Here is a 13,987-nt window from a genome sequence, read left to right on the forward strand (position 1 = left end):
TTATCCATTCATCTATCAATGGACACTTAGATCATTGCTTCTAACCCTTAGCTATTACAAATCGGCCATTGTAAATGATGCTGCAATAAATATAGGGCTTCATGTATCTTTTTGAATGAGTGTTTTCATTTTCTTCAGGTATATACCCAGAAGTGGAATTGCTAGATCATAAGGCAGTTCTATTTTTAATTTTTTAAGGAACCTCCATTATTGTTTTCCATAGTGGCTATACCAATTTACATTCCCAACAATAGTGCAAGAGGGTTCCCTTGTCTCCACATCCTTGCCAACACTTAAGATTTTGTTATTAAATAATCTCTATAGCCAATGTGGGGCTCAAACTTACAACCCCGAGATCAAGACTTGCATACTCCACTGACTGAGCCAGCCAGATGCCCTGATATTTCTCGTCTTTTTAATACTAGCCATCCTGACCTAGTAGATACTGCTAGGTGATTTGTCTAATTGTGGTTTTGATTTGTATTTCCCCAACGGTGAGTGATATTAAGCATCTTTTCACATGTCTGTTGGCCATCTGTACGCCTTCTCTGGAAAAAAGTCTATTTGGGTTTAGAGAACCTCCTTTAAAATGCAAATACTTCTGGGGCACCTGGGTGGCTCGGTTGGTTAAACAGCTGACTCTTGATTTTGGCTCAGGTCATGATCTTAGGGTCCTGGGATTGAGGCCCCTGTTTGTCCATGCTCACTGGGGAGTCTGCTTGAGGATTCTCTCTCCCTCTCCCTGTGAGCATCCCCACTGCACTCTCTCTATAAAATAAATAAATAAATCTTTACAAAAATAAATAAAATGCAAATACTTCTGAGTAGCCTCAGTTCTTCATCAGTGAACACCTGAGCTATAATGAGCGCTTCAGCAGGAAAGGGGCACGAATGGCAGATTAGCAAGTTTCCCTCCAAAGGAAGAACTTTTTCCATCCTCAATTTATTAAGCTTTCACATATGTTATTTGTCATGTCCCAGGAAGCCAGGGAAGTGAGTACAGCCATACTTTACACAGCAGGAAACTGAGGCTCAGAGAGGTTAGGTAATTTGCCCAGGCCAAACAGACAGCTGAGTGGTCCACCAACTAGAACCCAGTTCTGACTCTCCGTGCCACCGAGGTGCATGAACCTGATTCACGGAGCCAAAGCCCTGTCACTAATATCAACTTCTCATTCAGCCTCCTCATGATTCTGGACAAATTCAACCCCAAATGTCCCTAACCTCCCCCCTCACTGAAAGAAGGCATAAAGATATAAAACAGTTTTGGACAGATGATCTGATGCTTTGAAGAAACTGTCGAAGAGAAGGGGATGCAAGCTGATTAGGCCTGAGCGAAAATTCCGTTGGATAAGACTATCATCAAGAATCTACCAAAAAAAAAAAAGAAAAAGAATCTGAAATGATCCAATCCTGTTAACAAAAATTCACTTGCGCCAGCTGTCCACATCTAAGTGGGAAGGCTGAACGTTCCCCTCATTTTTCGTTGGGCATCGGGAAACCTAGTCAGCCCTATCTGCCCCGGACGTCTTACTTTCTCACTTGCCATGTGGCCATTCACTCCGTGTTCGCATGGTTCTTGCATATCTGTGTGCACGTCGTTAGCAAGACAGTGAACACATGGTCTGCATACAAGGCGACAGGCAGGAACACGGGAACACATTTTCACATAATTGTTTGTTGAGTGCCTAGTGGATAAAAGATATCTGGCATTTCCTAACAAAGTAATCTCATTGCATTTGATTATCAGATAATGAGCAAATATTTTCAAATGTTCAAATGCTCAGCTTTTTTTTTTTTTAACAACAATCTTTTCATAGTCATTTTCCCAGGTAAAATTGGGACACGACCCAAAACAAAATTCCCACTTTGAAGTAAGATTAGAATTCCGTTTATTCTTGGCTCCAGTTCATAGTGTTCACTTTACCTCATCAGTACAATACGTTCTAGAACACTCACCTTATCCTGCTTGTTGTCAAAGTGACTAAAATACCGTAAGGTGCAATTTGGGCTGGCTCCTTCAGGAGGATCCCATGTCCATATGACCGTGCAGAGGTTTTCAACAGAAACACTCAAATTCGTCACAGGTGGCTGGGTTTCTGCTCAAATCAAGCACAAGAAATAAATTTATCAACATCAGCCAGCGTTTTCAGTAGGCCATGAAAGCCATTCCTCCCAGTCCTGGATGCCAAGAAGAATAAAACTAACAACAGCCTAGAATTTATTGAGCCAGGCACCGTTCTAAGTACTCTCCCCACTAATCCACTGGCTCGTCACAACCGTCACAACTCGTCACAACTATCAGCTCATCTTAAAGATGACGTGACCGAGGACAAGAACACTGAGTCACTTGCCCCATGTCCCATAGCTCATAAACGGCAGAGCCAGGATACATACCCAGAAAGTGCCTCCAAGGCCACATTTTTTTTTTAAGATTTTTTTTTTGTATTTGACAGGGAGACACAGTGAGAGAGGGAACACAAGTAGGGGAAGTAGGAGAAGAAGAAGCAGGCTTCCCGATGAGCAGGGAGCCCACTGCGGGGTTTGATCCCAGGACCCTGGGATCATGACCCTAGCCGAAGGCAGACGTGCAACAACTGAGCCACCCAGGCACCCCCCCAAGGCCGCATTCTTAACTACCTGCTGGAGTGTGGACAAAGGGAAGAGTATGGTCTTAAATTTCCCTTTCCCTCCTGCAGGAGTTTGGGGTTCCTTATGCCTGGGATCGACACCTCACTCGACACAGCCACTTCAATCTCCGCAGCTCCGCGGGCGAGTTCAAGCAGCACATCTTTCATCATGCTTGCTAACATGACCTGGCTAACTGTTGTTATAACTTTTCCGAAGAAGTACTGAGGAAGATTGAATAGTTCTTGTTGCTCCCCTGAGGTCTGACACTACACAGCTGGGACTGTAGCTTTGACTAATCTGAAGAGGGAAGAGAGAGGAGGAGAAACTGAACCAGTGTCTTAAAAATGTGTTTCATTTGGAGAAAACCCACCACTGCCTCTACCAAAATATTTAGTGACCCTATTATTTTGGACCAGCTCTATCATCAGTGAAAGGAGTTTTAATGCTTGCCAAAAACAGGGAAAGGCACAGAGCAGGGGTTGGTGGAATGAAACATCATTTCAAACTTTGTCGACAGCCCCAGTGACCATAAATACCAGAATCGTCCCCCAGAAACGGGATGAGGACCATACAGGGGCTCTCTGTCCTATCTTGGCAAATTCTCTGTAAATTAAAAATTATTCCAAAATGAAGTTTATTAAATGAGTTAAAAAAGAAAAACCAATCCCTCCAAATAGTCCATTGTTGCAAATGTAATCATTAGGAATTACTTATGGGCCACAGTTGTCTTAATATGTCAACCCACAGAGTTGTATCTTATACTCTGTGCCACTACTCTGGAGGGCACTGGGCCTCTCACATAATCCGTAACTACTTATACCATTATCTTCCTCTTTAACGGGACAAAAAATGCCTTTTGTCCCCAAACAGGAGCCCCAGAGGCATTACATAGTTGGCATTTCCCCAAAGGTCAGTTGTATTCATAGTAGCCTGCAAAGGCCCTGGACTCTCCATACTCATTCCCTCTTTCCCGACTCTTCCCCCATTAGTTTTTCCACAAGGCTGACCAAAGGCCCAACTATGGGGAGGAGCAGAAAATTCCTACTGCGCTGCATCAGAACCCAGCTCTTGTCTGGAAGCCCCCATGGCTCGGGCAACAGGGCTAATGCGAGGATTCGAAGCGATGACTGGCGAGTACAGCTACTCTATTCTGGTCTTTCTAACATCACATGGATGAAACTTTTGAAGACAAATCATTCGTTAACTACAGAGCCCTTAATAAAACCTTTGTGCCGGGGCAGCTGTGTGGCTCAGTCGGCTGAGAGCCAGACTCAGTTTCAGCTCAGGTCGTGATTTCAGGGTCGTGAGACAGAGCCCCGTCATGGGCTCCCCGCTCAGCATGGAGTCTGCTGGAGATTCTCTCTCCCTCTCTCTCTGCCCTTCCCTCCCACCCCCTCCCTTTCTCTGTCTCTCTCAAATAAATCTTAAAATAAACAAATAAATACATAAACAATAGAAAAATAAAAACTTTGTTCCTCCTGAAGACTATAATCTACTTTAGCCTTATCAGCCTTATTCTGCACTTTCCAGAAACAGAGTGCAGCAAACTTGCTGATGCTCTACCTTCCCATCCCCACACAAAAATTAAAGCCCTGATTTAAAAAAAATACTACCTATTTACGGTTCACATAAATCACACTTCAATTTTCAAGGCTACTTATAAAATCTACTTTTTAACTTCAGTATTTTGCTAGAACAATGGGCCGCATGATTCCTAATCTCTCCAGTGGGTTTATTTTTCTCCATCTGTTCTGAAGTGTCTTTTAGTTAAATCTTCTAATTGGTTTGCATTTTTAGGCTACTTATGGCTAACTGCCATCTTTTTTTCTGCCTAATGGTTCCTTCCATTTCCCTTGAGATTTTTCTACTTCTTATACTTTAAAATACACTCACACACAAGCGCGCGCACAGACACACACATCCGGAAAGTTAAAATATAGTCTCCAAAGTTTAGATATATATGAATACATGTATATATATGTATGACACACTGAGATATGTATATATATAAGTGGTGACTGTACTTCTAAAGATCTCTGACAGTTCCTCATGTGTGAGACATAATATAATCTCAGTACAGTGCAGGACTAAGAGCATGGACCCTGGAGCCCGACAGCCCGAGTTCCTGTCCCAGCTCTGCTACATAGTAGGTGGCAAGTTACTTAACCTCCTCCCTCTGCTCTAGTTTCCTTAGGTACAACACAAGCATGAAAATAATAACCCATCAGAAAAGGGTCATCGTGAGGATGAAACGAGTCAATACAGATAAAATGCTCCAAACAGTGCCGGGGCCGGAGTGAGTGCTATGTCAATGTTAGCTATCTACTTTCTTTTTGAAGAAACAAAACAGCTCTCAACAGTTGCTTTGGTTGTCTGTGAAATGGACCCGTCTGTGGGACAGAACAAGTCAGACATCGAATTTCAACTACTTCTTAAAGGTTGAGCATTGCCTTCAGAAAGGGGAATGGGCAGGCGGGAGGGACTCAAGTGGGTCACCCCTCCCCATGCCCACCCCCCCGGACTCAACTTCAGCCCTCGAGTGAGTCTGTACAGTTACCTAGCACAGCACCCCATTCTACTTAGGACACAGACCGTGCTCTTTCTAATAAGGCGTGTTGCTTAGCGATTCGTTTTTGCTCTCTCCTATTCCATCCCAGGAGCTGGCAGAGGCATGCCTATTCCCGGAAAAGTTAAGGAAATCACAGTCATATATGAGTCACCACCTCCTTCCCTTACATCTAGTCAGTCATCAATGTCTATCCCTTTCTTCTTGTAACGACTCTCTTAATCATTCCAACCACACCAGAGTGCTCTGCTGGGCCCCGTGAGGCAGGCTGACACCAGTTAAATCACAGCCCTGGACAGGAGGTACTCACAACACATCTGTCTAGGGGACATCTTCAACCCCAGAGCCCCGTGTAGCTTTATACTCCAGCGGTTCCTGTCACCCGGGTGAGTCTCCATGCTTGCTTCTCCTCTGCTGTCATTTCCCCCACACTGTGCCCCGCTAGGGCCTTCATGGGCAAACGACACTCTTCTGCCTGGACTGACTTTGCCAACGCACCCTCCTGCCTAGTCGGGCTGCTCGTTGCCCACAGAGGGAGCAAGACCCTCTCCCCCACACTCCTGTGTCCAGGCTCCTCCTAGTCTCCCCCACCCACTCAGATTCCCCCCATCCTGAAGGTCTAGCTCAAGTTTTTACCACTTCCACGCAACTGCCAGCCCTCACAGCTCTCCCTCTTCTGGATGCCTACAGAGCTTAGGGTTTGGACCACATGCCATGGCAATTATAAAGCGAGTCTCCAATACACAATCAATCACTTCATAACTGATGACCTTATACAACCGTTCAGGGGTCCCAACCAGTCCTGCCCTGCAGCTCTGGGATGTGCTCAGCTCCTCTCCCAGCCAAGGCCCCCCCCCCTCCCTTCGACAGAGGGAGGCACTGAATACCATGGTAAAGAGTGTGACCTCTGGAGTCACACCACATACCCCACGAGACCTGGAGCAAGGCTCTGAACCTCACCATGCCTCAGCTACCTCATGTACAAAGTGGGGACTCACAGCAGTGCCTACAGCATAGGTTTTGTGTAAAGATGAAATGAAACAACATAAATGGAAAAACTCAGAACACTGCCCTGCACAGAGTATCTTAAACAGTATATAAATGCTAGTTGTGGTTATTAACTCATGGCACCACATGGCCCAGCAGCCTGAAGACACTAAACAAAGCCAGTAACCGAATCATATTTATGAACACCGAGAAGCTTAGAGCTAGGAAGGGCCCTCGGAATTTACGGATCACAAAACTGCCACGTGAGCACAGGGAAATGATCAGCCCAGAGCTCCACAGCTGGGAAATGTCAGAGCATGAAAACTTAAGTCCCATTTTGTTTTGTTTTTCCTTCACCATATCTCCTTGCAAGTCTCTCAGTATTTCTAATGGGAAAAGAGGTTCTATATTCTAAGTTACCAAGTTCGCAATGAACCGCTGAGACAAAATGTGATTAAGTGGGGGTGGCAGGGGATGATCTAGAAGGCCAGCTGTTGTTTCAAGTGTGTGTGTGTGTGTGTGTGTGTGTGTGAGTCTGTAGGAGGGAAGGTGTTGCTGCAGGACGGTGAAAATCAGGACCCTTAATGAGTGGGGTGACCCTCAACCAGTCCCTTCCTTTCTCTGGACTGAGCTTCCACATATGGTTATAAGACTCCGATCCCCGCCCCCACCTGAACTGGAGGCAGGTGGGGGGGGCAGCAAGGGTTAGGCTGTACCCTCTAAGGTTCTCCACGAACCCCCAGAGCCTGGCTCAAGGCTAAACAACGCAGACGCTTGAATAATTATTAACTGGAAACCTCAAACCTGCCTGTGGCCTCCACTCTAAATGCCACCTTTCAGTAAAGGCTTCCCGCTTCACCCTATTTATAATGGCAAACCCCTTCTCCGCTTCGTTTTTCTCGATTGTACTTGGCGCCATCTGACATACCTGATATTTTACTTCCCGCCTCCCCCCGTCCCCGGAGGCCTCTGCCAATAACGCAGAAGCCGTACAGGCAGGGGCTTTGTCTGCGGCACTCACCACCACCCCCCATCCTCAGCCCCTAGAACACCACCTGGCACAGAGCGGACTGCATTCGTTTTGTTGACTGAATCAATAGAGGGCATCGAGATTGCCCAATCAGCATTTCAACTTGGGTTTCAAAGCACCACGCACTGGTGAAAAGGCAATGGGCAAACTGTGGGTGTTTGTGTCAATATGGTAATAAAAGCTCTCTAATTTGGAGCTGCTATTGTCACCCAACGTGACCAGGCCACTGGAGCAGGGAGCTGTCCGGGAGGAAGTCATTCTACTCTTCCCAGCAGAACTCTGCCCGGTTGATTAATGAAAAGTTGCCGCACAGGGTGAGGGGTACACACGAACCCGCGGGAGTACCCTGGCAACTTTCCTGTAAACCGACAATTATTTCCAAATATAAGGGTCATTAAAGAAACAAGGCGTGCACCCGGATGCTGCTCCGGGTTTCCAAACGGGTTTCTCAAACTCCAGAGGAAGCCGTAACCCTCACGTCCCTTATTCTCTGAGGACGGGGGTCTTCTGGAGCTCCTTTCAACTCCACCCCCGCACTCGACCGGCGGAGTCCTAGGCAAGGAGCCCCGGGGCGATTCCCCGCTTGCCCGGACCTCGGTCGTCGACCCCGCCGCCTCCCGGCCCCCTCATCCCCACCCGGGTGACCGGCCGGGTCTCGGCCCGCCGCCCTCCGACACCGCGGGCAAGCTTCTCTCCCGCGCCTGGACCCCGAACTCCCCGGCTCTTCCCGACGACGCGAGGGAAGTGAGGCGGCGAGTCGTCGTCCCGCTCAGCCACCCGCGACCTGGAAATGCCCCGTCGCTCCCGCCCCCCTCCCTCGAACGGGGCGCCTCAGGCTGCGGTCCCCGAGCACTGAGCGTCGTGAGGTGATCGCCCCCCGCCCCCCAGCGCCCTCCCTCGCCGTAGCACCCCGACCCCTCTCGGCCGCGACCCCAGCCGCCCCCCTCGGTCGCCGTCCCGGGCCCGCGGCCGCACTCACCGGTGGGCGCGGCGCCCCCGCCGTCGCCGCCGGCGCAGAGTAGCAGCGCCCACAGCCCGCAGAGCCGCGCCGGCCGCGCCATGCAGCCCCTCTCGTCGGAGCCCGGCCGGGCTGCGAGGCTCGGCAGTCTCCGCCTCCTTCGCTCCCTCTCCCACTTCCCGGCTCCACCGCCCGGGAGACTGGGGGCCGGCGCAGACCGGAAAGGCCGCTCCGCCCACCCGCCGCAGGTAACCCGAGCCGCGAGCGGAGGGGGCGGGGCGCCCGGGCCCCCGCACCTCCCGCGCCTCGCGCCGCGTCACACCTGGCCCCGCCGCCGCCGCCCCACCGCCCCGCCGCCGCCGCCGCCGCCCCGCCGACCCGAGCCGACCCCTCCGGAGCCCGGGCTCGGCTCTGGCCAGACTGAACTTCCTCGAGCACGTCGCGGCCCAGCCCAGGCGCCCGCCGGTCCCGCCCTTCGCGCGCCCGCGCCAGCCCCGGCCGGCGCCGCCTGTGCGCGCGGACCTGCGGGGCCCGGGTCGCGGGTGGGCTGGGCTTCCCCGCCTCCAACTATCCGCCTCCCCCCACCAACCCGGGCACCGGGGCAGGGCCACCGACCGGAAGGAGTCCGAGACGCGGCTCCCAGTCGTCCGTCTCTGAGCAGCTGTTTGCAAAACTCTGACTCCAGCCTTCCTAATCCCAACACCACCTCCCAGGGTGGGCCCGGGCCCAAGACCCAAGAGGGGACTTAGCAGGGGCGTGCTGGGCGGAAAGGCAGGAAGGTGTGTTGGAAAAGTGGTAATACATAATATTGAGAAGGGGGTGGTGGGGGGGAGCAAAATGTTAAATGGGAACGACGGTGCCATACCATGTCCAGTACTTGCATTCTGAAAAGCACATAACCAACTTTCTAGGTATTTCTTTTTCATGGGTTTAGAGCCAGAAGGGTGAGTCAGAAGGATACACGTTGAACACAGAAAGTGGGTGACTACGAAGGTCAATGAGGCTGGGGATGGAGGAGAAAGGGAACCCCTATTTCTTCTTGCTGCTGTAACCAATTACTGTATGTGTGGTGACTTGAGACGGGTTTTTTTTAGAGTTCTGCAGGTCAGAAGTCTCACCGGGCCAAAATCAAGGCGTGAGCAGAGCTGTGCTCTTTCTGGGGGTTCTTAGAGAGAAGCAGTGTTTAGTTTCTCCAGGCAGCCCACGCCGCTGCTCAGGTTGCTTCTCTTGACTTAGACCCTCCTGTTGCATTTTTTCATTAATAAAAACCTTCATGATTAGATTGGACCTACCAGATCATCCTCATCTCAAAATCCTTCACTGAATCGCATTTACGGAGTCCCTTTTGCCATATAAAGTCACATATCCACAGTTGGCTGGGACCAGGGCATGGAGATCTTTGGGTAAGGGTGTTACTCTCTCACCAGCCCCCCAAAAAGGATCACATCTGGATACATGATGAGACCCAATAACGTAGGTGTATTTCAGTTGAATTAAGCCAATGTATACAGAAATCTGTTGCCAAAAAATACAGCAGTCAAAATGCTGATAACACACCTAGTCTCCTTTAACATATTGGAAGCAAAGGCCTCACTCTGAGAATTATAGCCCTCAAGTTCAAAAAGTATTTGCTGTCCTTCCGGAACTGGGGGAGCCACTAATTAAAAGCAGGCCCTGCCAGCAAAGAGCTGTCACCAGTGTGGGGGGCTCCTATAAGGACAAAAGCAAGGAACTATGGGGCACAAAGAAGGGGCGCCTTCTGGGACAGAAGGGGCAAAGGAGGTTTCCAGGAGGCAGGCCTGCCTGCATGGAATCTCGAGATAAGTCTTGCGTTCAAGGTTCAGAATCCCTCCTTGTCTGCATGTGTTACTGAACAACATTGTGGTTATGAAAACACTTTGTAAACTATGGAAGTTGGTAGAACTGAGAGATATTACTCTTATTTCTAAATCCCCCTGCAAACAGGCCAGCCAGTCTCTAACCTAAGACCCCTTCCCCCCACCCCCCACCCCCCGTCACCATCACCACACACATCCACTTGTTGACATTTGCTCTAAACATTATACAACAAGTTTATAGTAACATTTCCAAAATGATTATGTCATCGGCCTTTTATAAAGTCTCCACTTGGAACAGGAGCCCCTGGGGACTGGCTTAGTGCCATCATAGGCACTGTCTGGCATAGACTGAGCGAGTGCCTAATGAAATGAAGTGTAATGGCAGCAAATGATTAGCAAAACAAGGGTCACGACTTGTCATTAGCCTCCAGAAAAGGCCCTGAGAATTGTGAGTGTGGTGAGGCAAAAGACAAAGGGCAGTGGCATGACCATAATAGTACTGGGCTGCTGACCATGAGTACAAGTGTTCTAGACAGTTCCACTTCCCTGTACCCTAAACGTCAAGCCACGTTTTTTAAAAAAAAAAAAAAAAAAAAAAAAGGTTTTTTTGGAGGGAGTGGGGAGGCTTGGGAATGCTGTTTTTTTCAACATCAATCTTTTATTTGTAAATTGTCTTGTACTTTTACTCAGAGAGCGTTTCAGATTGCATTAGCCCATTGCTCTGGTCTGCGAAGATGAAGACAAATGGACGGCTTTCTGAGAATTGCAATAAACACCTCTTATTGGGGCTTTGTGTAATCTGAGTCATGAAGAGTCCACAACAAGTTTAGCTTTAATTCGTAATTCATTGAGCCCCTGATGATTTGGGTGTGAGATTACCCATCGTCTTTCTTTCCCCTTTGGCCCCGAGGTGGCTGGAACTCTGGACTCCCCCCTAGGTACCTCGGCCACTCCAGCTGGCTTTTTGGATCTTTACTCTTTTCACCAAGGCTTCCTCCTTTTTTGTGAGTGGAGTTAGAAAAGGGTACAAGCAAGAAAATAGCTGGGGGATGGCGGTGGGGAAGAACAATGTTCCTCTTTCCAAAGTCAGGTCGCCTTCCAGGCAGTTAGAAACACCCTCCTGAATTCATAAAGGACAGAGACGCCAGCATATATACCAAGGGCTTAACTAAGACTTCAGGCCCCTTAAATAAAAATCTCACGAAGGGTCTTCTGCCTTTTATCAGGCCCAAACCGAATAGATACTCAATGCCACCACGGTGTGAAGAATAAAAGGGAAACAGCAAATAGGGGATTTCCCTTCTTCTGACACTAAGCCTTGGCTCCCTGCGAGGGTTGATTTGTCCTCCTCAGGGGACATTTGGCAATGTCTGGAGATATTTTTGGCCATCCCCCCTTGGGGTGGGGGTGGTGCTACTGGTATCTAGTGGGTAGAGGTCAAGGAGACTGCTAAACTGCACAGCCTCCCCACCACCCCAGCCAAGAATTATCCAGCTCAAAATGACCATGGTGCCGAAGTCGAGAAACCCTGAGCTCGTGTACTCTTGTTATATTTGTACTTGGCCCCTAACCATCCATTGTCCTCGTGCCCACCGAGAATTAGTGAGAGGTTGACGCTCTAAGTGTTTAACCTTGACACGTTCCTTTCCTGCATCTGGTGTGCGCGTGGCTTCCCCACCCAACCGTCATCCAGCTGCGCAGTCGCTTCTATCACAAAACACCTCTCAGGTCAATTCTCCCCCTTCCTTGCCTCCACGGGTCTCTTCAGGTCCTTATGGCCTTGCCCTTATACAGTCGCAAGGGTCTGCACATCTCCCCTCCATGAGACGAATCTTCCAATGTGCAGATCTGATCATTTGTGGTCATTTCACTCCCTGCTTCTTAAGGGACACCTTCTCCCCTCAGTAGTCTGGCTGTGCTTGCCTGCCGGCTTTTTTCTTCAGGGCGGCTTCCTCACATTTTCCACTGTCTCTTCACCAGCCGGGTTTCGCCCGTCCCTTGGCAGCCCAGCACTCTCAGCCAACAGGCCAGCTTTAGGCTCCAAGTCCCTTGCAGGCACTTCTTTGGCCCACACCGTGTTTAAATATATTTGGATTTAGATTCTAGACGTGAAAAAAAAAATCAGGAGATTTTACATGACACCCCAGATTTTCAGCTTCTCTTAAGAAATCAGAAGCTCTGGGGATGCCTGGGTGGCGCCATCAGTTAAGCATCTGCCTTCAGCTCAGGTCATAATCCCAGGGTCCTGGGATCGAGTCCCGCATCGGGTTCCTTGCTCAGTGGAGAGTCTGCTTCTCCCTCTGCCTGCCGCTCCCCCTGCCTGTGTGTACCCTGTCTCTCACTCTCTTCCTCTGACAAATAAATAAATAGTATCTTAAAAGAAATAGAGATATCAGGAGTTCTGGTAACGTTGGACCTGTGTTCCATTGCACCAGCCGTCAGGAGGTGCCAATAAGGAGATGCTACCTTAACAACGGGACATGTGCTGTCTGTCAGCACAGGCCCTATGCTCCTTGGCCTGGCCTGCTTCCCTCCTTCACTACTTGCCTGACCCCGTTTGTCACCTCTGATGTTTTCTCTCTACAAACCTTCCCTCTTGCTGTTCTTTTTGCCCAGAAAGCTCTTCCGTTCCTCAACCTTGCATTTCGTAAGGTTCTTTAACCCCCCAATACAAAATTCTTTACACTCGCTTCTCCATGGGGCCCATAGCACTCGACAGAGTCCTCTACTGTAGCAATTAACAGAGAGGTTTGTGCATGTGTCTAGAGCCACCGCTGGATTCGAGCTCCTGGAAGGCGGAGACACTGCTCAGGGTAACTCTAGGATTCTCACCTAGGAGGAGCTTCGGGGCAGTCAACCGATTGGAAGGGACAACTACCAGGGGGCTTGTCCTGAAACCGTGGGCGTGCAGCAAGTGTGGACACTCCTCTCTTCCTTAGATTCTGAGTTTGTTTGGGTGGCTTGAGCAAGCACGCTCTCTGGCACCAGGGAGAACACAAAATGGAATGTGACGCGGTCAACGTCAGTGACATACCATGCTCTCGGGTCTGGGCTTCATTGACTTGGAGGTTCTTGCTCTGCCGTGAGTGGTTTTCCTCTACAGGTTTAGTGATGCTCACTTCCAAGAGAGTGCCGTTTGCACAAGGGGCTTGTGACTGGATCCTCTGGGTTTCGCCTGAGGCCAAGATGCGAGGTGCTGGGGTATCTGTCAGGGTCAATGTCCTGAAGCCAACTGACCTCTAGGTCTGCAAACTTTACAGTGGTTATTGAACTGAGTCTTAGATTCAGCAAGACACTCGTGTGCCCAGAACGCTCCACTATCCTCCAAGGCCTGACCCTGACCCTGACCCACCTTTCCAACCTTATCTCCTGCTGCTCTGCCCAAGGCACGTTCCTCCAGCCACACTGACCTTCTGGCCATTCCTCACAGGAGTCAAGTGCACTCCAGCCTCAAAATCTTTACCCCGCCCTGTTTCCTTTGTGAGTTGCTTCAGCCTCCCAAGATAGCCACACGTCCTACTCTGTCGTGTCATTTAGATGGCTCATCAAAGCCCACTCTGGCCACCATTTGAAAATTTTAAGCCCCACCTGTACTTACCTGCTAGCCCCCTTTCCTGGGTCATTCCACCCCATTACCCCAGAATGTAAGCTTGGTGAGTGCAGGGCATGTTTTCTGCTTTGTTCCAAGCTCCATCCCCAGCACTCAGAACTGACCAGACACACGGTTCATCCTCAATAAATGTATGAATGCTTACATCACACTGTGCCAGGTACTGCGAGGGATACCAACCGACCAACGAAAGGCAGCAGTTCATGTGCCTGCCCTTGAGAAATTTCTAGTCGAAGCTGCAGGAAGGTATAGAAAACAACGGGAGAAATACAGCAAAGAAATAAACAAACAAAAATGCTCAGAGAAAAGCAAGATGGACCAGTGTGGTCGGAACTGCTTTGGAAGACTTCTTAGAATAGATGGGAAC

The 13,987-nt window shown here is 49.6% G+C and overlaps 1 protein-coding gene across 1 annotated transcript in view; it reads right to left on the reverse strand.

Moving 5' to 3' along the window:
* Positions 1-8,492, reverse strand: part of IL13RA1 (interleukin 13 receptor subunit alpha 1) — a 55,429-nt gene extending 46,937 nt beyond the window's left edge. Inside the window, exons 1-2 of the mRNA XM_059384894.1 lie at positions 8,194-8,492; positions 1,960-2,099 (exon numbers count right to left, since the gene is read on the reverse strand). Coding sequence (XP_059240877.1) covers positions 1,960-2,099; positions 8,194-8,275 — 222 coding nt within the window. The 5' untranslated portion in view covers positions 8,276-8,492. The remainder of the gene's footprint in view (positions 1-1,959; positions 2,100-8,193) is intronic.
* Positions 8,493-13,987: the final 5,495 nt, after the last annotated feature.

This window comes from Mustela nigripes, chromosome X (assembly GCF_022355385.1).
Source record: "Mustela nigripes isolate SB6536 chromosome X, MUSNIG.SB6536, whole genome shotgun sequence".
NCBI classification, from domain to species: Eukaryota; Metazoa; Chordata; class Mammalia; order Carnivora; family Mustelidae; genus Mustela; species Mustela nigripes.